Source organism: Necator americanus, chromosome V (assembly GCF_031761385.1).
Source record: "Necator americanus strain Aroian chromosome V, whole genome shotgun sequence".
In the NCBI taxonomy this organism is placed as follows: domain Eukaryota; kingdom Metazoa; phylum Nematoda; class Chromadorea; order Rhabditida; family Ancylostomatidae; genus Necator; species Necator americanus.
In genome coordinates, this window is record NC_087375.1 from 16,996,448 (window position 1) to 17,022,245 (window position 25,798).

The window sequence follows — 25,798 nt, forward strand, 5'->3', positions numbered from 1 at the left end:
GTTAATTGCGTACATATATGTGATGAAGTAACGTATTGAACTAATAAAGAAAGCTTTCCATTTTTTCCCCTTGTTTCTTGTTCCTTATTATCGAAACTTCCAAGTTAATTTATTATTTGCTGGTCAATAGGGTTTGCGTATAATTCCCTGCATAGCTCGCAAAAAGGTGCATTCTTCGGGGATTTTCTGTCGGTTCCTTACCAGGAATTTCATATTTTCTTTTTGACCTAAACTATTCATCGAATTCACATGCGCAGGCGAAGTTACAGTCAGATGAAATGAACCTCTATAGCTAATGTCTGGGCTTAAGACCTCTGAAGAGTAAGAAGTGCTTTCTAACAGTCAGTTTGTATTCACTTTTTCAACTTATTCGAGCACGTCCGATAATAATCGAATACTTTATCTCACACTTTGTTTATATATTTATTTGTGCTGTTTTTTTCCAACAAGATTTATGCGATGATTTTTTATCATGTACCTTTTTTCTAGTCTTCATAAATGAGAATTTCTTCATTCATAAAGTCTCCATAAATGTCTGCGTATTCTAATGTTACTTTTTTCACCACTTCTTGCTCAAAACAGCACCTCAAAAAAAGATTATACTTCAACCTTCTGCTTTTCTTGCTTCGATAAACTTTCACTAATTCTGACTTTAGTTCGGTCATCAGTGGGAATCCTCTAAGTCGACGGCATGGAAGAAGTTGTGATCTACAAGCAACTAATGAAGAGGACAAGCCTGACAAGTACGACAACCCTATAGCACAGGTACGACCGCTGACAAGAAGGGGTGGTTCACAGAAAACGTCCCATATTCTGTCGTTCTGTCAATGCGAAAATCGTAAAACACTAAATATCCCTGGTTTTCGAAGGTTTCTCTTTACGGAATTCGCCAATATACTGAGGCCTTCGTCTGCATACGAGTGGTCCTCGCACAGAGCGGGCCGGTTCTTCGTTTGCCACCCTTTTTTGGAGGTAACTGAGTGAATCAGAGAACTCGATTTAATACTGTTAAAAAAAAGAAAGAACTAGTGGAATATTTTAACAGCGACTAAAATTTCATTGGAAATCCGTTGAATTTCCAATGGTTCGAAGAAAACTCTGACCAGTACTCCTTGTTTGCTCGGAATCTAACGCACTAACACGGATAGCAGATTTTCTTCTATAGTTTTTGTTTCTGTCTGAGAAGTTCTGTATAAAATGAAACCAAGAAGTGAGGATTGGAAAACTCCTTTGAGACTCTGTTGAATTACATCTAAACAAGATACCTTTTGTACCTGAGACGATAATTTTCGCACGCATTGGTCCATTTACTTCGAACTTATGTTGGTAGGCGTTCTGGTTTTCAGCTGCTCCTGTACAGTCTGAAACTATTAAAAGAATGAACTACCGTTCAGTCTTCTTGCAACACACATACATAAGAATTCTAATCTGTGGTTTTTGTTAGAATAGTTAACATAGCGTCAAATAAAATAGGCATCTCTTTGGTTATTGTTCACTTATCAACTTTCTGATAAGATGTCGCAATAATTAAGCTTAGTTAGTAATTTTCTACGATTAAGAAGAAATTAGGCGAAACTGCTATCTGTTGAAAGACGCTTCCGAACGAATTTTTATCTTTGGCAGACTTGAACACTTATGTGCCCACTTCCTTACTTGTTTCTTTATTTATTTGTTCGCATATACCAATGGTGCACCAAATAAGGAAAACCATACTTTGTCGGATCCAAAACAGAAAAACAAGTTGTCTGCACCTAATTTTTTTTAATGGAAACCGGCGCAGTCATTCCCGTGGCAGCTCGATCATTCTCAAAGAAAGCAAGTGGTCCTCTCGGAAGGATCTGTTCCCCCAGACTAGAGTGCTTCGTACTAATCAACCTATTCAAGACAAAGGGTGTAGTCGAGTGAAAATAGTTGATATGATGGTATGAGCAGTTCTGAATACTTGAAAAAAGAGTGGTGTATTTTCCTTACAGTCGGTTCTATATGTTTTAAGAAGTTGAGGTAGGCTGCGATATTCTTAGGTATTCGACGGGAAAAAAACTCTGCTCTGCTCTGCTCAAAAAAAAAAACGGGAAAAAACTCTGCTTAACTTTTATTGCAGAATAAAGCATACATTGTGGTTTTCCCAATTAGGTGTCGTAGAAAGAGAAAGGGAGGGGTAGAAAGAGAGAGGAGAAGGGAAAGCAAAAGAGGAGTGAAGGCGAAAAAGGAAAAGAAAAGAAAAGGAAGGAAAGTCGATAGTGGAGTAATATCTCGAAGAAAAAGGCCGATTACAGAACGCTTTTTTTACAAACACGAATACCTCGAAGGTTCCATACTCCACAGTAGCGAAATTTTTGCAGAAAAAAGAAAATCCTATAACTTGCATCCAAAACTATTGCATACTCAACATTACATAGTTTGCAAAAATCTACGCCTGAATTCAGCGACATCATTTGTCGGTCTGGGTGAAGATTGCTAGGTTTAGAAGACTTTCTCGAGAAGAACGTTTTGATAAATGCTTTTGGACATGTTCTGTAGAATTTTTCTTATGAAACATGTCTAGATTAGTATGCTGAGGAACCTTTTAGGTTTCTTCTTTGAAATTCAGATGGGAGAGATTGAATGTCACACGGATTTTTCCCGTCTAAATTTTGAGAAAATCCGACCACCTGGGAAAGAAAAACTTTGCAGATGGGAGTTTCTTTAGACCTCCTATCCAAATAAGGGAAAAGTTTTCAAAACTCTGCACTGTTTTTCCAGAAAGGCAGAACATGCCGAATTTCTGATTTCTGCTCGAGCGTGAATAGGAGTATTTCTTAAGTAATGTTCAATAACTCGGGTCATACTTCGCTGGACTTTGTAACTCAGTTCTCAGCATGCTACACTTCCCAGACCCTTTGCAATATTTAGGTAGAAAAAGTATCTAAATCTCAAGAAAAAAACTGCGAAAAGCAATAATTCAAACAGAACGGATAAGTGCATTGCAATCATAAACGAACTAGCCTCATATCAGTCCCTGTGCGGGTTTTGATCTGCGGGGCGGGCTGTCAGGTCCCTATAAGAGATCCTTGTAATTCATAGTTGTAGTGATACGTAGTGGTCTGTTGTTTTATGAGGTTCAGCAAATGATGTAAACAGTATCCGATGTGTTGTTGCTTGAGTTTAGCGATCGTTTGGATGTTTTCCTTAAGGTTATGAGGTGCTTCAGAGGATAAGTCACTTATCGCTCCGCGTATAATTCAAATAGTTTATGAAGAAAGTTTTTTCCTGTGGAACCTGTTCAAAGTATTTCCCATAGTTTTCTTCTCACAAAATTATTAACCATTTTCTTAATATAATAGTTCGAGTTACCCATTTACACAATCTGATAGTTTTTGGGTATTAGATGTCATCAGCGTTACGTATAAACTGCTGAAAACTATGTGAAACTGTCCTCCTCTTTCCATTAGGAGCAATCTTAAATTTAACCGCTTTTGAAGAATCCGCTCCAGCCGGGAATCGAACCCGTGAGGTCCTACTACTGCTTCCGTTTGACCTGTGTGCATTCCTTCGCCCTTACTTCCTTATTTGGCGGGGAATTGAGTAGGCGCTAGGGCTTGTCCCACCATCACAATTTAAACTACGATTGCTAATAGTTACGCTCTTCCTTTTATAGCATCACCCTAACCTGTTATCGAGGAAGGAGGATGCATACGCTGCGAGGAGCAGTCCATAATTTTGCGGGAGAAACAGGCGGAGTACACACTGTCGTGATTGCTTAACTGTGCACCAATCATTTACTCATCCATCAGCATCCAATACTTCGAATCGACTGCCGCGTGACCGACCCGTGGTTGGTCCGGTAGGAACAGAGTCAAAACTGGTCCTCCTTTTTTTATGAAGTACCTGCAGCAAATGAGTTGATTGCGATGACGGGTTTGTCTCCCGTTACCATTCCCTCGACGATTCTTCTTCTTTCGCGCTTTGAGAGAATTCTTGTGAGAACTATAATGATCACTGCTTGGTACAAATCACTGCTTGGTACAAATGCTTGGTATTCATAAGACTTTGTTTTCATTCCAAAGCTGATTGTGTCCTTTCTACCTCTGATGTCACTCTGGAAGCAAAATGTGTAGCGAAATGTGGATTAGACTGTGAAAATGAACTAAAAATATTCTTTTACTGTAAAATTAGCTAACATCAAAGAGGCACTTAGAAACACTAATTAGATAGTTAACAAGTCGGGCTGAAGGTGTTAGGTTCTCCACCAGAATTTTTTCTGTATAGAACACGTTACTGTCACAGACGAAGGGAATAGACGAAAATATTATAGTGTACTGGCAGATAACTTTAGTGTAGTGGCCTCTACGAAGAGCTGAAATTGAATTCTTTCTGAGCGTATTACGTGGAATATTTGACGAGTACCAGACCGGTAGCAGTATTTTTTACTACCAAGGAAGAAATGAGCTTCTGTTCAGAATATTTCAATCATTCTGAGCATTTGGAGTATTTGAAAGTTGTGCCAACACGAAAATAATCGTACGACACGCAAAACATGGGAATGGCTGTTTTATACTTGCTTTCAATGCTTATTTCACTTCGTTTGGGTAGAATCAGGGTAGAATAAGTTTGAGGAGATTTCAGTTCACTTAAGAGTATTCAGAAAGGAAATTGGTAAGTAAACTGCAAACGTTTCAAGAACTCTTGAAGAAATTACAAATAGGAATGCAGATCATTTAAATTAAGTAATGGATCTAATCCTCGTAAGAGAGACGTGTGGTTCTGATGACGCTAGGTAACTATGACCAACTACGTGGTTCGAAGCCGGAGAAATCATGATTATGTGAAGGAGAAGGAAGTAGTTCCATGTTCGTGTTCTAACACAACCCCCATCAACCTCATATTTTCCGTTAATCTCATCTACAAGTATCAGACAAAGCGGATTTGTTGAACATTTCTTTGGTAAGGAAAGCTGGTTACGTGTGTGAAAATTCAAGATAATTTGCTCGTTAAGCCTTTTCTGTGTTTTCCTTCTGTGAAACGAATCTATCAACTTCCTGGAAATGCACCCCGAAAATTCGTAGTGACTGAAGGAAAGCAACTGCTAGGCAAAATTGCTCATGTTTTTAAAGCGCTCAGCATGACTTCTATACGCTTCGCTGAAGTGAATGTTGTCATTACCTTCCGAAACCCATCTATGTCTCTGAGTGAAACAATGTGACCACTTTTTTCATCTACACTTCCGAACGTTTTTTTTTCATGAACGATGAACGTTTTTGTGAAGGTTTTCATTTATCATTTTCTAATTCCCGTTCGTATCGGTCTCATAACTTTTGCAGTACTGACTATCTCGGCTTGCCTATAATAAATTAATTTGAATTATCCTCAAAAGCAAACCTCAAAAGTAGTTCTGCTCTGATTAGCATTCACTTCACATATATTGAAATGTCATTTTGGGCATCTCAGACATGCACTTTTGTTTCCCGAGATCCTAGATTTTTTCGTTTTCCCCTCTAGACGTTATCATCCGTTTCATACTTGCTCAAACTGGGACCTCTACATGCTGCACATTTTTTTTACTCTTATTTGACACTTCTGTACCAAACTGTTTCTTCATACCTTGAAAATAGTGAGTGTGAACTGACTCCGAGTAAGATGCTAGTTTTCAAAAAGAATACGTTATTCCATTCATTCATATCCCAAAGCTCCAGAGCTCTCACCTCGTCCTTCTCCCTCCATCACGCAAGAATTCCTCCGCAATATCTCCGCTCCAGGCTCCAACATTGTTGAATTGCAGATTGCTAAAAGGCCAACGCTTGGTGGCAATTTGAGTTGACGCCTCTCTCGCCCCCAATTTCCCACACATATGTTCCATGCTTAACGTTATAAGCACCGATAGAGTCTAGTCGTCCTCGCTAAATCCTGATAGGAAGCCAGATATCTTCTTGCAAGTCTGCTAACGATTATATAGAATCTGATTTCATGCTGTCCTCTGTTAGTCGTGTCTCCTATCGCCATTTCCCTTCGCGCTTCTCTTCTTTCCTCTTGATCTCTTTTCTCAAGATATGATCGGAATTGTTGAAAATGTCGATGTTAGCCAATACAGCATCATCAAAGTAGCATTCTGACACTTTAGGTATAGATTTAGGAAGATCTTTTGTACGCTTGCTTGAAAGATTTCTTTTTTTTTTCTAGTTACGTTCGGCTCCAGCAAACTTCATCATCGCATAAAAAAGTTAGACGTTCAGAATCTACCAACGCTTTAGTTTTGATGTAACGGCACATACAGATTTTCCAGAAATCGCTGAAAATCCAAAAATTTCTTAAAAATTAGGCGATTAGAAACTTCATAGGTGGACTCCGAAGTCTTCGTCCTGCTGCATAATGGTTACGTTACTGGAAACTCCAAAAATTTCAACACTCCGGATATAATTTATTAGCTCCGGCTGTTCACATTTCTACAACTGCTTACTAACTTCACAACCCCTCAAACCACTATTTGTTCCATCCGATCCAGCTTGAATTTTCTGTGTTGCTCCCAGGAAGATTCTGTTTCGCGCAGCCCGTAGAAAGGTACCCGTTAGGTTTTAGATATGTACGTGGAAGAAGTTCTAATAAATGTAATTTTTTGAAAGGATTAAGCTTAATTATCATTCTCAACAAATGTTCGGTAGTACATTGCTATTGTACTTTTGAAGTGCAAGGCGGGTGCAGTCGGTGAGAGGTTCCGCCGTGACTGCACGATCGATCGATAGTTCGAAACCCCCTCGTGTCAACTGAACACTTCATACCTTCCTTGTCGATAAACTGGCAGCACACAAGTCTGGGAGGATACAAATACTCACTTCATACATCGGGTAGCCATGCAAATCACTGTATGGGCTGGACACGCGCCTCGTAAACTTCAATCGGCTCTGAATTGAGGTGAAATTTCGCATCTCAAGCGGATTGATTAGCGCAGACACTTTATCCTTAGTCCACTTTTTAAGCAATCGCAATAGTTGCCGGCGCAAGTTAAATAAGTTTAAGAAGTTAAATATCAAGTTTCAAACAATAATACACTCTAAGCTTCCTACATGAATTTTTGAGTAGCCTAATTAAAAATAGATGAAGATCAAAACTTTGACAGAGCACTTTTAAAAATCAAAAAAATCGGATCCGAAACGTAACGATTAAACACAGGAAAGGATGAGCTTTAGGAAAAACAAAATACTCTAAAGCCATTTAACTACATCCTGGACATTTTTCGTTAATTGAATTAATTTTGCCAGCAACTGTTGTGGTAGAGCTGTCGTAAAAATCATCACAACGTCTTCCCAGTAAGTGACTCGATATCCTCCATCAAAGTGTAAGTTTTCCGTCCGTGCGGAGTGGAACAATTGGTATCAAATTTGTCTACGAGTATAAACCCACTGAATTCACATATCAGTGGGCCAGCGATGGAACTCTCTTGCTGCTGTGCAGTCATTGAATGGTTTTTCTTTTGAAATGACGGATAAGGTGCTTTCAGTTTGTCTTTGAGATACCCTAGCACGTTCGATTCTGGATTCGTAGAGGATCAAATGGGTTTAATATCCATATAGGGGCTGTCGATGGTCAATTTATGTATCATATGTATATGTCATATATGTATATGTCATATATATATATATGTATATGTCATCTGTCCTCATCTTCCTATGCAAGATTGATACAATTTATCGACATCGGCGGAATGAGAGGCCTGGCTGGTTCAAGACGGTACCGAACTATCGATCGAATAGAAATACTACTGCGCTGCTTTATTTCCGAAATAAAGGCTGAAGTATGCATAGGAGCACGAAACCAAGTAAACGCTTTTACGAGTGCTGCATACCATCGAACTCATCGCTAAGCTGTTACGCTGGTGGCGCTAACTCGTTTTCCGCCACAAATTTCTAGTATCCCATTGGGATACACTCGTCCATTCAGGCGTTCGGCTCCTACATTTTCTGCTTACCTTTTACTTTTTTGCAGCTCTCCCAAGCTTTTGAATATAATAGTTCCAGACAGCGTCTGTCCCTCGCAATCTGTCTTCCATTGTCTAGAGGCGCATATCAGAAACTCTGAAGCAGCTGCGTCGCTTTCATTCATTCACAGACTAATTTCCATTCATCCATTCATTCACAGACTGATCAGCATTAATTCACAACTTACAGTGTCGTTCGTATGCCCTTTCGCTTAGCAGAACTTGTTGTAATTGATATTTCTGAAAAAGAAAAACACTGTGGAGTGCTGAATCCTACCGTGATCTCATCAACCTAGATTCGAAATTTTGCGAAAGTGAAAATATCGCTGCTAGATTGAAGAAATGAAGCGTAAAACAGTGATTAGATCATCTTCGTTTCTACCTCTGGACAGTCAAGAACGATTATTGCAGAAAAGGTACCTCTAATGAATCTCTACATTGGAAAAGAATGGCAAAGGTCAGAAAAAGGTTTAACTGCGATCGCACATAGCGGGAGCATAGCTATGACGCATTTGGTGGCGTTTTTTGCAGCTCCCCGAATCAACTTTTTATGCAATATTCCTACAATCCACGTTAGATTTGTCCTTTATGGTTAAGTCAAGCTAATTTCTTTGTTGTTAGTGCACCATATACAATAAGAAGTGATTTCCTGTTATCGGTCACTATTATTGGAGTCATTGCCCTCATTAAAGAAAGGGTTAATTTCTGTCCGTCACTTTTGAGTTTTGGGTTTCTTTTCGGATCTTATTGCGCCAAACAACTCGCTCTAAAGACAACACTTCTTTCGACGATAGTCAGTTTTGATTTTTCCATTTTTTGCGATTAATATTGAATGCTTCTATTTCTTTCCAATCTAAAATCATTAAAGTGACCTCCGCGGTTGCTGTTATTTTTTCCCAACTGCGCGGAAGCAAAACTTCACTTTCTCCCGTGAAGTTTCAAGAGAGACAAGAAGAACCTGAAATTCTCATGCTTAATTGTAAAAAGAGCTATAAAATCTGTTCGGGGACAGATCGAAAAATAATTCTTCGGAATTACAACTCTCTTCTGCCGACCAAAGCTCTCGTTACCAGAATGAAATAAAAGGCTAATTTTGGGATTTTCTTACATAAAATATGCATTTTTTTAAGACCCAGAAACATGTTTTTGCGAGTAACTATGCACGATACTTTAACACAAATATAGTGATGTGTATTGTGCAGCTTTAATAACTTGATGTGGCTGAGCTTAGAGTTTTTTTCGGAACCTTTGCCCATTTTTCTTTTCTCATTCAACATGCTTAGGATTTTCTCTAATGGTAATGTTCTTTAGAGCTTTCGATCATTAGAGCTCTTTAGTAATTCATATCCTTGTCGATCTCATGTTACAATAGAATCATGTACTAGTGCTGTACCTGCAAATACTCCCAAATAACGAATTTTTCGTCTGTTTTTGTGCAACCACTTTTCTATCATTAAATTCTGCATCATTCCGTATCAAATAATGTCATGTAAGAAGTAACCATTAAAAAACTCCACTAAAAGTTTCTACCCACTGAATTGTTCGCTAAAAGTCCTCTACATTCTCATTTCGCTAGGAGAAGCTCCTAAAAAAATGGATTTATATCCAGTTAGTCGCAATGATGGATTTTCACATTGCTTGAACATCTGTGTTCGATCGCGCTTTACTCACCTCAAAGCCTATCTTCATGCTTCACTAAGATTTTCTGTCAATACATTCATCCTAACTCATTTTCTTCCGCTCCTTTCGGTCGGTTTCTTAAGGTAACGGTGGTGGCTACTATCACCTTTCAAACAGTCTGTGAAAAGTCTCCTCTGAAAATCATTTCCTTCATTTCTACAAAAACTCTATTTCGAAACTCCATTGCAAAACTTGCTGAACCCCTGAAAGATTTGCATTTTTTTTCCAGAAAATTTTCTTCCGCTTCACTAAAGTTCTTGGACCCTGCAGCTATTTTGATCGGCTGGACAAAGTGGTGAATAATTCCTGAGCAACTCTTCTAGTATGCCGCATCCAGAGAATTCACATTATCGAATTTATTTTCCGTGCAACCATTCATGCGATTCAACAAAATATCTCAAAAAGTCGCTAGCGATGAGTGTGCAATGGAAGAGACATTCCTATAAAATGCGAACAGCAACCGGCAAAATCCTAACTGAATTGCACATGTGATGCATAAATTCACCTATTAGTAATAATTGTCGTAAAGACCACATGTGTCTGTAGATATCAAGGAGGAGTAGGTTCACTCGAATGAGACCGCGTCATGCATTTGGGCTTTCGCTCGAGTAGTTCCACGCCTTCTCTTACTAGATCTACTTTTGTTTCTACCGAAATACCCCCGCACTATATATACCTTACGGTTATCTCCTATTATCTCACCTTACGGAAGTGTATCGCAGGATCTTCCACAGAATGGCTGAATTTAAAGAACGCACACGCATACTCACTTAAGTGATTCCCACCTCCAAGTGATGCTACTGGATTTTCTTAAATTAAATTAGGAATGTGCAAAATTATCATTTTTTTTAACAACCAGCTTGTCCTTAACAAAACAAAAATAAAAAACGATGGAAGGTTTTTTGAGTGATCATTGTTACTGTAACCAACTACTTAGCACCACCCTGAAAGCTTTCGTTCACTCAGAAGCATTCCATTAGCAAATTGCAACTTTGGAAGGTTTCCATGCTCGAAGGCTGTCAGTATTATCTTGATCATCGAAAGCCGACAGACGATCACTTCCTCTTTTCCTCTGATGAATCCCAGGATTTGAAGAGTCCAAAATCCATCCGAGCTTGACCTTCGGTTGACCTTAAAACGGTTTCAAAAATTTCACTCCCTTAAAAAGATCTGGGCTTTGCAAATGATACAAAAGATCAAGAAAGGAGTGTCGAGAATCGTTTTTAGCCACCCTCTTCGACATCGTTGTACCTGATGAATTTTCGTTTCCGATTTGCCGCAACATAAATCATTTGATGATGTGCTCGACGAGCCGACCTTGCTTATGAGGTGAAGAAAGAAGTATAAAATTCCCAAGAGGAGTGTTTTGTGGAGCAAAATATCTCTTCTTCGAGAACACTTGCGTGTCAGTGTTTGGCAACCAGAAAGTCCAATCCAAGAAAAAGAAGCTCATTAAACTAAAAATCGTCATGCGACGATCGCTTTTGTTTCGGGAATAGATGGTTGGGATAAAAGTCACCCTTATGCAGAAAACTTACCAGACTTTCGTTTATAAAAGCTTAATGATCACACATTGGTTGCGGCATCGGGTATATCCACATCAAAGCAGAGTAACACCCATATCACTCTTAAGCAGCACTGGAATCAAAGATGAAGATGAGCTTTCTAGGAATTCTCTGGATCCCACGCGCCCAGATATTTAAAAAGGAGCATACTTCATTCAAAGAACGAGGATTTCATCCTAGTCGGCGTCCTTATTCAGAGTCGTGCAGAAGAACGACTGAGAAGCAGGGAATTCACTAATTTCTCGTTTATCTTTCATCTTCATCATCTTTCGTTCCTGCAAGCGAGGAGGTTAATATGATCCAGCTCTAGTCAAAGCCCGGTCGAAGTTGCCACTTACTCAACTACGTGGAAACATGATTGAATCTGAGAATTCTTTTCTTATTTGAAATGTTTTTCCAAAAACCTACAAGTCCATTTGTTAATCAACTTTAATTATCATAAGAGAAAGCCGACGGGTTGTCAGCTTCTGCTCATCAATAAGACATTTTTCTAACTTTTATTCATATAATCTTTCCAAAAATTCGAGAAATATGAAGGGCTTCCAAACATACGCTTCTTCTTTTAAAAAAAAAACTTAAATTTATCAGAGGACTGGCCTAGTACGTCTAATGACGATCTAATGGACTTGAACCATGAGCAGTAGGTTTTTTTTTTTCGATTTTCTGCGGTGTTATTAGCCACAAATTTTTTTTATTTTGGACTGATTGTTAGAATAGGAAATCATAACCTCTGATATTTAAAATTAACAGAAATCCTATGTATTTTCTGGGGAGAAAATAGTGTAGAAAACTGCATAATCATTTCAGAAAAAAAACACTAAATGGGGAAACATACCCAAAGACGAATCTTGCTTTTGCTTTTCTTCTACCTAGATAAAACGAAATGAATGTGTGCACTTGTGCTTCCCCATCCTTGGAACTTAGTTGGAAACCCAAATGCTGTGTGCGAATCATATCAATGTCTCTGGCCCTCGGAATGAGAAGAGAACGACACCTGGAGAGAAAAAAACTCCTCTAATGCCCTACTTTTAGAATTGTACGTATGATTTATGTAATAAATGTTTTAATTTCTACTAAATTTAAAAAGAATGTTGTAATTACTACTAGTTAATTAAACCTACCTTTGATTAATTTAATTTGATTAAAGTGTGGAAGTTGAGGCCCTACTAGAAATATAAAGTTTCCACATATTATTATTGTTTTACCGTATCAACACAACCTAAACTAAGTTGGGGACGTAAATCCTCTTGGGGCCCATGCGTGCTTTTAGAGAGAAATAATACATAGATCAATCAAAAAATCTTCCTATTTTCCGAAAAAATATCTTAAATTTTCAATGGATCCCATATTGCAGGAAAAAAATTTTAAATAAAATGCATCATCTAGCTCTTCCCAACGAACATTTGTCGGACACTTGACCAGGATGGTATTACATCATCTTAAGTTTTCAAGACAATATGCTTTAGTGTTTGGAGAAAATTGATGATGTTTTCTGGTAGAAGTTACTTCTTTGTCTTTCATTTTCTTTCAATGGGTAACGATCCAGAATTCGCTTTTTATGAATTTATGAATGTTGCTTTCCAGAAATTCTCGTTTCTGCTTTCTAGAAGCAGAAACAAAGAGAGTAAAACAGAAAGGAAAAAGGAATTTTAAGGTTTGGCTTTCTCCAACAGCTAGGCGGAGGCAGGGAATCGGGCGTCGTCAGGCATCGTTTTTCGACAAATGGGCATCATTTTTCTGGATTGCTTCGTCTCTCTTTTCGCAAAGTCCCTTACGTAAACATGAAATCTTCTCCATACGTTTATCGCAATTCCTACGGCTTCATCTTATAATCTCCCCAAGATTATATTGTTGTGGTTATTTTTCGTAATCCATCCCACGGAAAAAGAATCTCCTCTCAGAGGGTTCCCGACACCGCAGACGGTATCGAAGAAGACTGAGAAAATAGAGTTGAAGCCGGAACAATCTGTTGACCCGCGAGAGGAAATCCGATAAAGTTTAAATTATCTAAAAATGTGAGACGCTTTACAGTATATGAATGTTCATCTCTTCGATGAACGCGAGAAGAAAAATCTTGGGCTGATGAAAGTATAAAGAGGTTGCGAAACTTTTTGTGCACTTTAATTCTACCCTTTCGGAAAACCCTAGTTCTCCATTAATGAGACAAGAACGTGGAGTTGTCCAAGAATTCATAAGGCTTCTTGCCGCAACAAAGAAACTCGCATGAGAATCAACTGTGATTAGAAAAGAATGCTGGGAGTGGAAGTGACATAGCTCGATACTGGTTGCAAACGAAAGTACGTAAGCGAATGCTGGAAGTAGTTGATCCGTAGTTGAAAGTTTTTGATGGCCAACAAATACATTGCGCTAATCCAAATCATCTCTTTGTTCTTTTCTTGGCTGAATCCCTCTCAACAAATAAAGTGAATAATTGATAATAGGGAAAAAAGAGAAAGCTCAAGGTACTTGTACGTCGGATTAATTGCTTTCAGAGCAAAAGACGGAAATTTCAGTTGTTTCTTCCGAGTTCTCAACTCGCATATTTTACTTTTATATACTAAACTGATGTTTTCTTTATACTACTCTGCCCATTTATTACATTGTTTTAGACTGTCACTCTTAACATCAATTATTTATTGCTAATTTATCGTGTGGAAAAGGCAGAAAGTAGTCCAAATCGAGGCCGATTTCCCATGGTTGCAACTTGAATGCTATTTAGTGGAGCGCTGGACATACGAAATTACAGTGGTATAGAAGACTAGTGGATGCTCATAGAAGTGTTATTCTCCTTCCGAAGAGTTCACATCGTCAGCCGCATTTCGCCTCATTGAATTTCTTCCATTAGGCCTTCTTATGAATGCTAAAAAAAATCCGTCCTAGCCACTCGGAGCACATTCATTTGGGGGTAGGGAATCTGAGGTTAGAATGGAGTAACAGTTATCTCTTTTTCAGCTTTCCTTCAGTTTGTTCACTCATTTAAACCTTGTTTTTCAATTCTTCTCTCGTTCCATCTTTCCTTTTTCTTTTTTTTTTCATGAACTACAGTTCACATACATCTTTCTTTGAGTCTATATCAGTGGAGAATCTCCAGAAATCTCTCATCGCGTATTTTGCTATTCAGCCTCAATTTTCCTTTAATGAATCGTCGAAAGACCGAACCGAAGCGGCCGTCCTACCAATATGAAGGACGAGAACGAGCAGCTTCCATGTACACGGTAAGTAAAAAGTAGTCAACAAAGTAATTACTGTACCAACACTTAGTGCAGGAACACAAAAATTGGCCAGAAAGTTTTTGAGCTGCACTTTCCGTCTGCTAAGAAGGCAATATGTTAGGATAGGTTGGCTGGTTCATCGGTTCGATTCGTAAAACTAGCTTTCGTTTGTAACGAGTGCGTTTCCTGGACAAGCGACATCGCGAGCACCCGTCCTTCTCAGGAGGTTTGCTGATGATTTTCCCATCGGTTTTCATTTACATCGCTCAGTTTTTACGTGATCAAAAAAGCCTGCTTGGAGTGCTGCAGATCATACTACGAAATTGATGATTTTGAGATCTTTCCACGAAAAGACATGGGTCGCAACATAGATCACGAGTATAAGTCTCATCACACTCAATTTCTCCTAATTGTTCTGAAAAACAGGGTAGGGAAGGGCCTTGACGATAGAATCTTCCTACAAGGCAGCTAATAACGAGGCAAATCTGCGAGCACATGCGCCGCATCTGCCAGCATGCATGCGGACTTTCGATACCGAACTGAATGATCGCGCCATACTTGTGATCTACACCCTTAACGAAAGGTAGGGCACCTCCAACTCTATCTCATCGTTTAAAGGTCAATTTTGTGATATGGTACCTTTAAACTAACTCAAGACTAGTCTATTCAAAATCCCTCTGATCGTGCAAGACACCGGAAAGATCCGGAACGAGATATGAAATACTTACAGTGACTTGGAAGTTTTTCTCTCACTCTCCCTCTCAAGACTGATCTCATCCTTTTCCTTATCGCACATTCTGCGTTTGTGCTGTCACAAGAAACCCCTCGCTCATCGAGCTTCTTTATCTTTACACCTGCTGAAATACTATCCTTAGCTGCATTCATGCTAATCCATTAATGCTGCACTGCAACTGAGTTGGAATTCATAAAAATAAACTTGCCGAAGTTGTTGTCCTTTCAGCTCAACTACAATTTGTGCTAAGATTGAACTGTATAGGCAGAGAGTGCACAAAACAACCTTTGCGTGGGTCTACTAGTACCGAACTCGGGAAAAATTAGCTGTCAAAAAATGCACGAGAAAAATAGAATTAGAAATTTAGCATTAATTTCAGTATAACTTTGTACAAAGAAAGTTACGGTGACGTCTAAGAAACGTCGACAAGTCAATTAATCAGAATCATGGTTTGTTAATCAGAATTTCAGTGGAAAATTATTACTTCCGAGAGATGGAGGTCTTTTTTTTGGAAAAAGGAACCCAATATCCGTTTTGCATATGCGTTCTCAGAATATCAGAGTGATTTATGGTTTTTGCAACACATGAACCAAGCACTGGTTGGCAATCTCGTTAACGAGAATTGCACGCAAACTTTGCACGAGCGTGCTAATCATTTGGTTGATTTACACTTTGGTCACATTTGGAAAGCTACGTAATCGCCTGGCGTAGACGCTGACACTCAATCCCTTCTACCAGTTGGCTGAGCATTCTTTCGAGATTTTAAATAAGATGATAAACAACAGAGTTCAACGAATGCCTGAGGTGAGAAATGTAGTCACTGTGTGTTTTAATTCTCAACGTTGCGCTTATGCTTCTTTGACCAAATGCTTTACCTTAACTATTTACTATCTACTAAAACATTATTAAAACGAGAAAAGGGTAAAATGAGTAAGATTACGATAAGTCAAATTTTCATACAACTGAATAAGCAACTAGTGCATTCGAGATTCTCATTTACCACTTCGAAACTATTACTAATCACAATACTGTTGTATTTTGAGTCCTAATAGACCTCACTAGCGGAAACGGTGGCAAGCCCCCTCAGTGATTAAAATTGTGCAGTTTTTTTCCGCGCTAGTGGTGTGTTTTTTAATCACCTGAAAATTACGTTACTAGGATTTCCCTCCACAACAATCCCACAATAAGATTAGCTGATATGGTATGATTATCGCTTTATGCATTGTGATGAATTTATAATGATAGAAAAGTCGATTTGTTATTGTGATCACCATTTAATTTTCAATTGAAAAAGGAGCGCCGAGAATATTTAATTCAGTTCCAACTCCATTTTTGAAGTAATTAATGATTTGTGGGACGTTCTATTCTCCTTATTTTTGCGGTGCATCTACATTTCTTTCCAGGAGTAATTTAAGAGCAAGTAGATACACAGACAACATGTCTTCAAAATGTTATAAAATATGAAGCAGTCTTTTGTATACACCCGCGCGCACAACTCTCCATCAGACAGCTTTGCTTTGTCTTGGCACGCAGTCATTGCCGTGAGCGCGTTATTTTAACTTCAATAAAAACAGCTTGACTCACTTGACTTAATCGACGAGCTGATATTGTCGCTTGACGTGCCCACATTCTCGCCGAGGCCTGTCGTCCTGGGGCGTAGATGTACCCAAAACCTACTTGATCTTCAGCAAGAGTTTGCACATAATCAATCCATTCGCGGTTATTCCATATCTTGCGAATCGTTCCACCTGTACTTCCTATCCACCCTCTTCTTAGGTCCTCTTCCACAACCTCAGTCTAGAACTTCCGTTTTTGGTCAGGTGGCCTCTTCCAGCTTGAATCCGGGAGAGTCCTCAGGGCACATTGAACAATTCGGTCTGCTAGTCTCATTGTATTGTGACCAAAGAAGCGAGAACGATTTTCCGTAGCCACTTTCGACGGTGGTATCAGATGTTGATACTTCGCACGTGTCATCCGCCGGTACACTACATCGACCTCCGCATAAAGTTGTTCATAGTGGCATACCCTAGTACCCAACAGCCATCTAAGCACCTTCATTTCCACACAGCCGATTATCAGTATCCCCGAAGATGGTGGTACCCAAGTCCAGATCCGTCCATCGTGATAGGGCGAACTGCGGATAGGTAGACTTTCAGATTGAACTCGCGAGTGATGGGAGTCCACCACAAACACTTTGTCAAGGATTGAATACGGAATAGGCCTTAGCACATCTATGTCGTATATGACTCCCACAGCTGCCGTTGTTCTTTACCTCACAGCCCAGGTGACAGAACTCATCTACGAATTCGGTCGACTGCTCATGCCTTCTGATTCCGGTGGAAGGTCTTGAGGAGGCTCACATCTGTGTGCACTTATGAAGGGTAATGGTCATAAGCTAATGCTAGCCTTGATACAAGATCGATAGCATGTTCTGATTTCCACGAATATAACAACATCTTCTACATCTATTCAACATTCATGCCCATCATATACTCGAGATCGTGTGTCCTGATGGTTAAGATTACATCGGCAGTACACTGATCAACTGTTCTTTCCATGACGTTGTCGATGGCGAAATTGAACAGGGAAGGTCCTCCCACTGTTCCTTGTCTTACTCCAGTTACCATCTCAAACGATGTTGTACATCCTGCTGGTATTCGAACCGCAGCACTTGCTCGTTGATGCATGTCATCAAATGGGCGAACAAACTTTCCTGGCACTCCATCGGCGCCATGCGCGTTTGGAAGGCGGCCGCGATGTGGAGACTCGAAAGCGAGTTCCAAGTTTGTGGAGCGGAGTTATGCTCGCGTGTCTCCACGTCTCCACTTGTCAAGGAGTTGAATGCGGAGTAGGCCTCAGCACCATCGTCTCCACCAGACGTTCCATCCTTCATTTTTCTAATATAGATCGGAACGCCCGACTTTCGCTGACCGTAGATGTCGGTCGCTGGACGTGCTCGAGCTCAAGAGTTGATAGTGCTTGTAAGTTCAGCAAGGTGCTGAAGTGATCTTTCGAAATTGGCAAAATTGCTTCACCAACGCCCACTCCATTGGCAGTTTTGAGGATTGGAGAACGTCTTTTCATTTTACTGCTATACTGTTTCAGTGAAGCATAGGCTTTCTTTGGGTGCTTGTACTCCCATGCCTTTTCAAACTCCTTCGGTCTTAACGTCCATTCGTTTTCGCGGTCTGCTCGTCGGTCTTTTTTTGTGAAAGATATTCTGAAGCTGCGAAGAACTGGACAGTGGTTAGAGTCGAAAACGCCGTCCCGATCAGCTCTAGATTTTCGGATATCCGGCTGAGGAATGTTCCTTTTCAGTGGGTAGTTGAGCTGAAGTTTGAGAGTTCTCATCTTCTTCTCTTCAGGCATGAAAAGCGTTGACCATTGCCACCTAAGATGATGGAGACGATGATTCCTCCTGAATCTGGAAAAGGTTACGAGGCTCGCCTGTTCACATAGGTCAGCCAGATGGTAATCGCTATCCGACGTGTGTTTCACAGGGTAGTACCATTTGCCTAGCATTTCGGATTGTTGTTCAAGCCCCATGTTCGCGTTCGCGTCGATTCCGACTATGACCACGTACTGGCTGAGTATCTTAGACATCAATGCAAAGTTTTCGTCATATAAATTGTCGTTGAGGTTCTCTTTACTGGTCCTTGTAGTTGTGTGGGCGCCTACGATCCAGAGTTTGCATCTTCTGTTATTACGCAGTCGTACAAATGCGCATATTGCCGATCCAAATTCTTGTTGGTCGTTTCTCATGCCTCTGCAGCTTCTGGTGACGACAGGCCTATCTTCGATGCATGTTTCCTGCACAGAAATATCGAAGATATCGAGATATCGAAGAAGCCTAGGCAGGGCGCCTTGTTCAAATTCGCTCGGCAATGTACAGCAGTTCAGCGTGACGAAACGGTTGTTGCCAAAGATGCCATGTTTCCTTCAGGAAGCTGATCTTTTAGGTTATTAGCATTGGTGATGCACTGGACGACAGCTCCTTTTCGCAAGGTATGAAATCCTTGCTTCATATAGTTGTGCCGGCCATACAGTTCGTACGTTTCCAATACGTGCACACAAATGCCGGATCGCGTTTAGTCAAGACAGGGCCTCTAGGAGCAGGTAACAGAGTCCCGAAAAAAACTCGAAAGCACAAAACCGTGAAATTGGCTATAATGAGGTCTCTGGGAGGTTAGAATGTATATTATGGGTACGAGCACCATCACGTCCAATTTCCTCCAAATGTGCTGAAAGACGACGTTGGAAACGACTTTTTCGATCGAACATCCTTACAGGAGATCGAACTACGCAGATATACGCGCCAGTTTGTGGGAGAGACAGCGTCAGCAGCCCACCAATTGTCCGTTCGCTCGCACGCGTGTCCCTGCGCTCGCACACGCGGCATGTTGTTAGGTGCCTCGTAGAAAAATTCGAAGAAAAAAAAGGAAAAAAAAATCCGATTTCAAAGCCGTTTCAAGACAATTAGGAGAATTGATCGATTGCGTTCATGCTTGCCCCTATCTTTTCGTGGTGAAGGGGGGATCCTAACATCATCAATTTCTTGATATGTTGCCTTTAAATGCACTATCCATCTCTCTGCACTTTTGCTATTTGAGAAAGCGAAAAGTGCTAGCTTTTTCTTCTGGCTCATTCCCACTTTCCTGCAAATTTCTCGCTCATCGAAGTTATGTTCTATCACTGTCCATATGCTCATCACATAATATACTACGGAGGTGCGGATTTCTTCTGCATCTCGAGTAGTTGTTGATCTGTAACGAAGCGCTAAGTAGCTAGGATTATATAGCTCTGTTAGCAAAAGTTCGTAGCCGAGTTGCACTGTTTTCAAAATAGTCTTTCTCTTAATGTGCCCACAAAATTGACGAACTTTCACTCATGCGTGTACATATATAAGTATTCTGATAAAAGACGATATTATTGCCTCGAATAATATCTTTACTTTTACCTGGACTTTTTGCTGCACTCCCTCATAGTGCATGCGTCTCTTCTATGTACGTTTACAGTGATATTACAAAGATAATCATGGACATTTGGGTCAAGCACGTTTAAACTAGGCTGAATGGAGTTAGTGTTTCTAGGAGGCCACTACGAAGGCCACTTTCACAGAAGTAATCTTTCGTAATAACCCTCAGAATTGATCCAGAGAAAAAGGAGATGATTAGGAAAATGTTATGTTATGTGTTGGATTATGTTTGGAGTCGGATGTAAAAGCGAGAGCAGCTCAGTAAAATTCCGAAATTTTTTAGGTTTCGTCCGATATTCTACGTGTTTCCGGCTATACTCAGCAATTTCGCTCACTCTTGACTGCTCGATTTTCTCCACGGCGGGAATCTGTCCCAAATGTGCACCTGGAAACGGGAAATGAAGAACGAGGTAGACATTCTTTTTGTAGACAAGAATTGACAGCTGTCTCATCTTGGAAAAAAATGATCTTCAATCAGTGAGTCGCGAAATGACGGTTTTTTCATTAACCTCTTCCGTTTCGGGTACTGTTGTCTATCCTTCATGCCTCAGACCCGTCAGACCGTGTCCCCCAACAAGGGTCAAACGTGTGTTGAGATTTTCTCATCGGGGGGTCGTGAAGGAAGGAAGGGGACTGCAAGCGAAGGGGATTGTAAGGGTTGTGTGGTGGGCAGTATTGAATGAAGGATAGCATGATAACCACGACAAAATTGTACATAGTATTAGATAATTACACGCATCATAAAATATTACAAAAATAATATTAAACTATTACATAAATTACAAAAAATAATATTTAGCATCGGACAGCAGTAAACTCATGTTGGAAGCCCCAACATTTTTTTTTGGTAATGTAAAATGTGTTTACAATGTAAGAATGAGACTCGTAGGTTCGACACCCGGCAGAATCAAATTTTTGCAAAAGAGATAGAAACTTGAAAAATCCTCTAAAAGATGATGAATTCAAATATACGTGGTGTTCAGCAGTTTGAAGTTGGATTTAATGGAATTTAATGACCAAATGAGGTCAGATTCTGTGCACATTGATAGGTCTAGAAGATCGCAAATAACTTTGTTATAAGAGAACCAAAAGAAAAATTCCAGGTAGTTTTTCAGAGAAGAAGATCTGATAAAAGGTCTTACAACAGTTTTTTAATCCTAGTCTTGTTTGGAATTTTGATGGGACAATTTTCATGTTCGGGGTGGTCGCGTCCATCACCACGCTTGACTCAGACTTCAACTTTTCCAATATATTTTTAATTTTGTATTTTGCAAAGGAATGTTATGGTTGAAATGGTGAAACTCTGCTCCGTTATTGCTATTTATGTTATTCGTGGTGCAAATATGAACATCAATAACGTATGGATTAACGTTGAGGCAGAAGGTATTAACTTTTGAGTAAAACCAGCAAAATATACTATGGAGGTTGACATACAACTCTTTTGAGCAGGAGAGGTTGCCTTTTTCTTTCCTCTCTTCTTCTCCTTTGTTTCACATCTTTTAGATGTTGATTATTCATTTTCTACTGTTGTATCTGTAAAAACCAGGTTAGCAAAAAAAACCTCCTAAATTCTAGGGAATGCTGTATTAAGAGTTACATATGTTGTTGCGGAGGTCACGTGAAACACGTCACTGTAATTTAACCCGCGCGGTCACGGATCGCTTACTAAAGTTTGTACTTTATCTGTCGTGGACGGCCACATTATCTCGTTTAGGAGCTCTGAACATATTCTCTTCACTTTTTGTTCCGTTGTTCGTCGCATTACGATTGCTCGGTTGCAACTCGTCCAGCAGGCGATTAACCATGCCCTTACCCGATGGAAATGTAGTCATGGCCATGCGATCGTCGTAATGCGACTATCAATGCAACGGAAAACCTTAGCTGTACTTCATCGAAGCAATAAAGTCTCTACTCTCCTATGCGATAAAAGTATCTAAAACCTTTATTTTTGTGTTCATTTAGTAATCATAATATTTAAACAACGGAACTTTCAAGCTTTCAAGACAATTTGGATAACTGGGTCTACGAATTATTCGGATATTCGATTCAATTTTTTTTTCAAGCACCTCCTATATGCGTATGGTAGGGTCAAAACGACATGAAGCGCGTTTTAGCTACGTAGGCGGCTGCGTTGCGGCGCAGCGCCGCGTTTAGGATCGATGGAAGACCTTTGATAGCACACCATTCTTTCTTGCAGTTTGCGATGGCCCCAGCTCTATTCCAACCGCCAGCTCCACCACGACGCTTCGAGGCGATTACGGAACTACTGCTTCATGTGGTTTTGACCCTACCAAATTGTCTGCGCTTTCCCTGTCTTGCGAACCGAAACAATTCACGGTCATACGCATTTGTTGATTACGTACTATGATAGATATCAGCCGTATATCCTAGCTAAATATTGTTGCTACTTTTCCTACCATTTCGCACCACCTGCCATAGTGATTTTGAAGAATGAGTAGAACAGGAAATCTCTTTGAACACGTCGGCGGTCGTGTTATTCTACTAACTTCTTTTTTGCTGTTAATTATTGGTAATTTTTTATCTCTCAAAGTCTTAGTCTTGAATTTTTTTTGTATTAAAAAAAATCACGTGTATTCAACGTTGAAAGTCTGTTTGGCAGAGAATTCGCAAAAGACACCTTCTTCCCTCCTCCCACAGGAAGGGGGTAGGGGACTTGAAATAGTCGTCGAGTGTGAAAACATGTGGCTATAAAGTTATGCATCAGCCTAACCCTCCTGGTTTCGTTCTTGGCTGGTTTAGTACAGTCGACTACAAATTTGTTCAGCTGAGTAGTGGAAACGCGTCACCTGCAGTGCCCCTAGTCTCTCCATTTTCATCCCCTTTTTCTCCTGCTCAGTAAATTCGAAAACACCAAGCACTGAACGGGTATAACACATTCTACGTCAGCTGTATTTCATTTGCTCGATGAACAATGAAATCCTTTCGAACAGGTTGTTTCCGCGGTGTCGGACCTGATACAGCGGTTGGTACCACGCAAACTTAATGTTATATTGACCTCTTGTTATTTACTGCAAAAATATTTCCTCTGTGCATTTTCATTCCCCTGGTTTCACTCCTGTTATTTCAATGCTTGATTTGTGATCACGAATAGCGTATATATGAAATTCGGCTGAAGTTGAAGACTGTGTCAACTTCTCGTGCTAATCCCTACATCATTGAGCGAGTCGGCCATAATCTTTGCAGAACCTTTGTTTTCGCACATCCTTGCATAAACGTGGTGTCCTGGACCGTGTTTTGCTCATCAATGGTTTGATGTAATAAGTTTCGCGCTGAAGATAGCACGGGAGAACTGCCGAGATAGAAAGAAAGTAATCCGACATAACAAAGCAAAAAGAAAGCTTAACAATTGATAAACATTGGGCGATGAAACGATGTGAAGAGGTGTCCGGACTAGTTGACCAGGTTTCTTTCACGTAAAAATCTAGACTTATAAACTTCAATGTTTTAATTGCTGGTCAACACTGTAACAAAGTCCGTGAAAACTCCGCATTTTTTCAGACTTACTATTTTCCCAGCATGTGTAAACTACTATACAAAGCACTACAACTTCATCGTGACCCGAGCACTAGGTTGAGATTACCTAGAAAGCTTCACAAAAGGGCGGTTTCAAATTTCGAATACATCGCATAGGTTCTGCATGTATGGAAAAGCACTTATTAGCAATTGAAATGGATGAATTCACAACTTTAATGTTTTCATCCGGAAAATCAGTCATGCAATCAGTCAACTAGAGTACTTGGAAACTATATTTGTTTTTAATTGATTTTCTTGAGCTGTAGCCAAGATTGGTATTGATCGTCTTTATTAAACAACAGCTAACGTTTCGGCGTTATCGCCTTTGTCAGAGCCTCATTAGCTAGACTTGGTACCGCAACAGACCACCACGAGATTCAAAGACAGTCGAACATGGGCAAAACTATTAGGGTGGTCGGAAAGATCTGCCGAAATATGGCAAGATTTCAAAACAACACAACTTTTTAACAACATTTTATTATTCGACGAAATAATCTCCATCAACATCGACAACCTTCTGCCAACGTCTCACAAGATCACGGACTCCTTTGGCGTAGAACTCCGGCGACGTGGAGGCGAAGAAAGCCCGAAGGTAATTTTCGAGGTGGTCACGATCATCGTTGCGCTTCTCTTCCAGGTGATGCTAAAGCGAGCGGAAGAGGTGGTAATCGCTCGGGCCAGGTACGGGCTGTACGGTGGGTGCGGTAGAACTTCCCATCCGAGCACCACAATTTTCTGGGAAGTCTTCTTCGCGATGTGAGGGCGAACGTTATGGTGCAGCAGGCGAACGTTGTCGAGCTTCGGGTGCTCCTTGCGAATCTTGTCGGCCAGTCTCTGCAGTTCAGCACAGTAGATCTCGGCAGTAACTGTCGTGTTGTCCGGCAGCAGTTCGAAGCAGTATATTCCATTAAGTCCCCACCAAGCGCTCAGCATGACCTTCTTTTCATGGATTTCACCTTTCACGAAAGGACCCGGCATTTCATTGCCAGCGTACCACGCACGTTTGTGGGTGTGGTTGACGTAGAGGACCCATTTTTCATCTCCAGTGACAATGGTGTCCAGCCAGTCGAATCTGCGGCTTCTGGAGAGCAGCTGAGTGCAGACGTCCAGCCGTCTACGGCGGCTGCCGTCGTTCAATGCATGTGGGAGCCACTGAACGAGCTTTTTCACCGTTCCGAGAGATCGCAGTCCATTGCTCAGGATGGACAAGGAACAGCCAAGACTGGCAGACAATATCACACACCTTCATATGGATGCTGCTCCGCCAGATTCTTCAGTTCGTCGAACGACATTGCAGTCGGTCGACCAGGGCGAGGCTCATCTTCAAGTTTCTTGTTTCTGGCTTTGAAGTGCTGGAACCAGGCGCGCACAGACCGCTCAGAAGGGGCTTCAGTGCCGAATACTTGACTTAAGTTTCGATGGGCTTCAGCAGCGGGATTGTAAATTCGGATTCGAACTCGTAAAAGAGTACGCGTCGAATATGGGTGGAATATTCGGCCATTATAGGATGAAATAGGCAAGGAAGAGGGAACCAGATATGTTATGTGTGCACAAGCGGTAGTGTCCTATAATATATTTAAAACGGGAACTTTCAGAACATCTCAAAAAATCTGCTCTACTGCGAAATTTTCGGCAGATACTTTCTGAATACCCACCCCCGATATCCTCATAGACTCGTTGCCTCCGACAGATTGAATGGTTCCTATTATGAGCTATTACGAGGAAGAGTGCAGAAAAACCTGCACGCTAGATGTGTTGAAGCTTCAACATCCTCATAATTTTTCAAATCAACTTTTCCTCATAAAAGCTCCGGCATCACGTCTAGCGCTTAACGTGTTGAACCCGGCCTCCGCAACGAGATAGCGCTGACATCCCCATCACAGGGCCCATGTTCTACTTTGCAGCTTACGCGTCACGTTAGTCTGGTTGATTATCTTCAGGTTTATGAATTCAAAAATCACTATACAAATCAAAAAGATCAAATTTTCTGGGGAACGGAATTGGTTAGGACCCACTGAGACATTAGTTTGGAATTAATTTAACGAGAAGAATTCAGGTCGAGTGAACTTTAAGGCAATTTGCTCCTGAAATTTTGCGCTTATTTGGAACTCATCCGTTGATTTTATAATTGCAAGTGAGTCTTTCTCTTTA

At 40.5% G+C, this 25,798-nt stretch overlaps 3 protein-coding genes across 4 annotated transcripts in view; 2 read left to right on the forward strand and 1 right to left on the reverse strand.

Annotated features, from left to right (window-relative positions):
* The window catches only part of RB195_014148 (uncharacterized protein), a gene marked incomplete at both ends in the record, with an annotated part of 68,123 nt that overhangs the window by 154 nt on the left and 42,171 nt on the right, over positions 1-25,798 (forward strand). Inside the window, 3 exons of one of the 2 annotated variants that reach the window (XM_064204289.1) lie at positions 657-765; positions 20,397-20,523; positions 21,828-21,964. In XM_064204289.1, the coding sequence (XP_064060170.1) occupies positions 657-765; positions 20,397-20,523; positions 21,828-21,964 (373 nt within the window). Of the gene's footprint in view, positions 1-656; positions 766-20,396; positions 20,524-21,827; positions 21,965-25,798 lie in introns of those variants that run through there. The other variant, XM_064204288.1, reaches the window with a different exon arrangement.
* On the reverse strand, positions 17,604-20,565 carry RB195_014149 (uncharacterized protein; the record flags this gene model as incomplete). The annotated part of the gene is made up of 3 exons (XM_064204291.1): positions 17,604-17,903; positions 18,070-19,075; positions 20,432-20,565. 3 exons carry the CDS (start codon positions 20,563-20,565, stop codon positions 17,604-17,606), a joined length of 1,440 nt encoding a protein of 479 aa, XP_064060171.1.
* On the forward strand, positions 24,419-25,054 carry RB195_014150 (uncharacterized protein; the record flags this gene model as incomplete). Its single annotated transcript, XM_064204292.1, has 1 exon — positions 24,419-25,054. One exon carries the CDS (start codon positions 24,419-24,421, stop codon positions 25,052-25,054), a length of 636 nt encoding a protein of 211 aa, XP_064060172.1.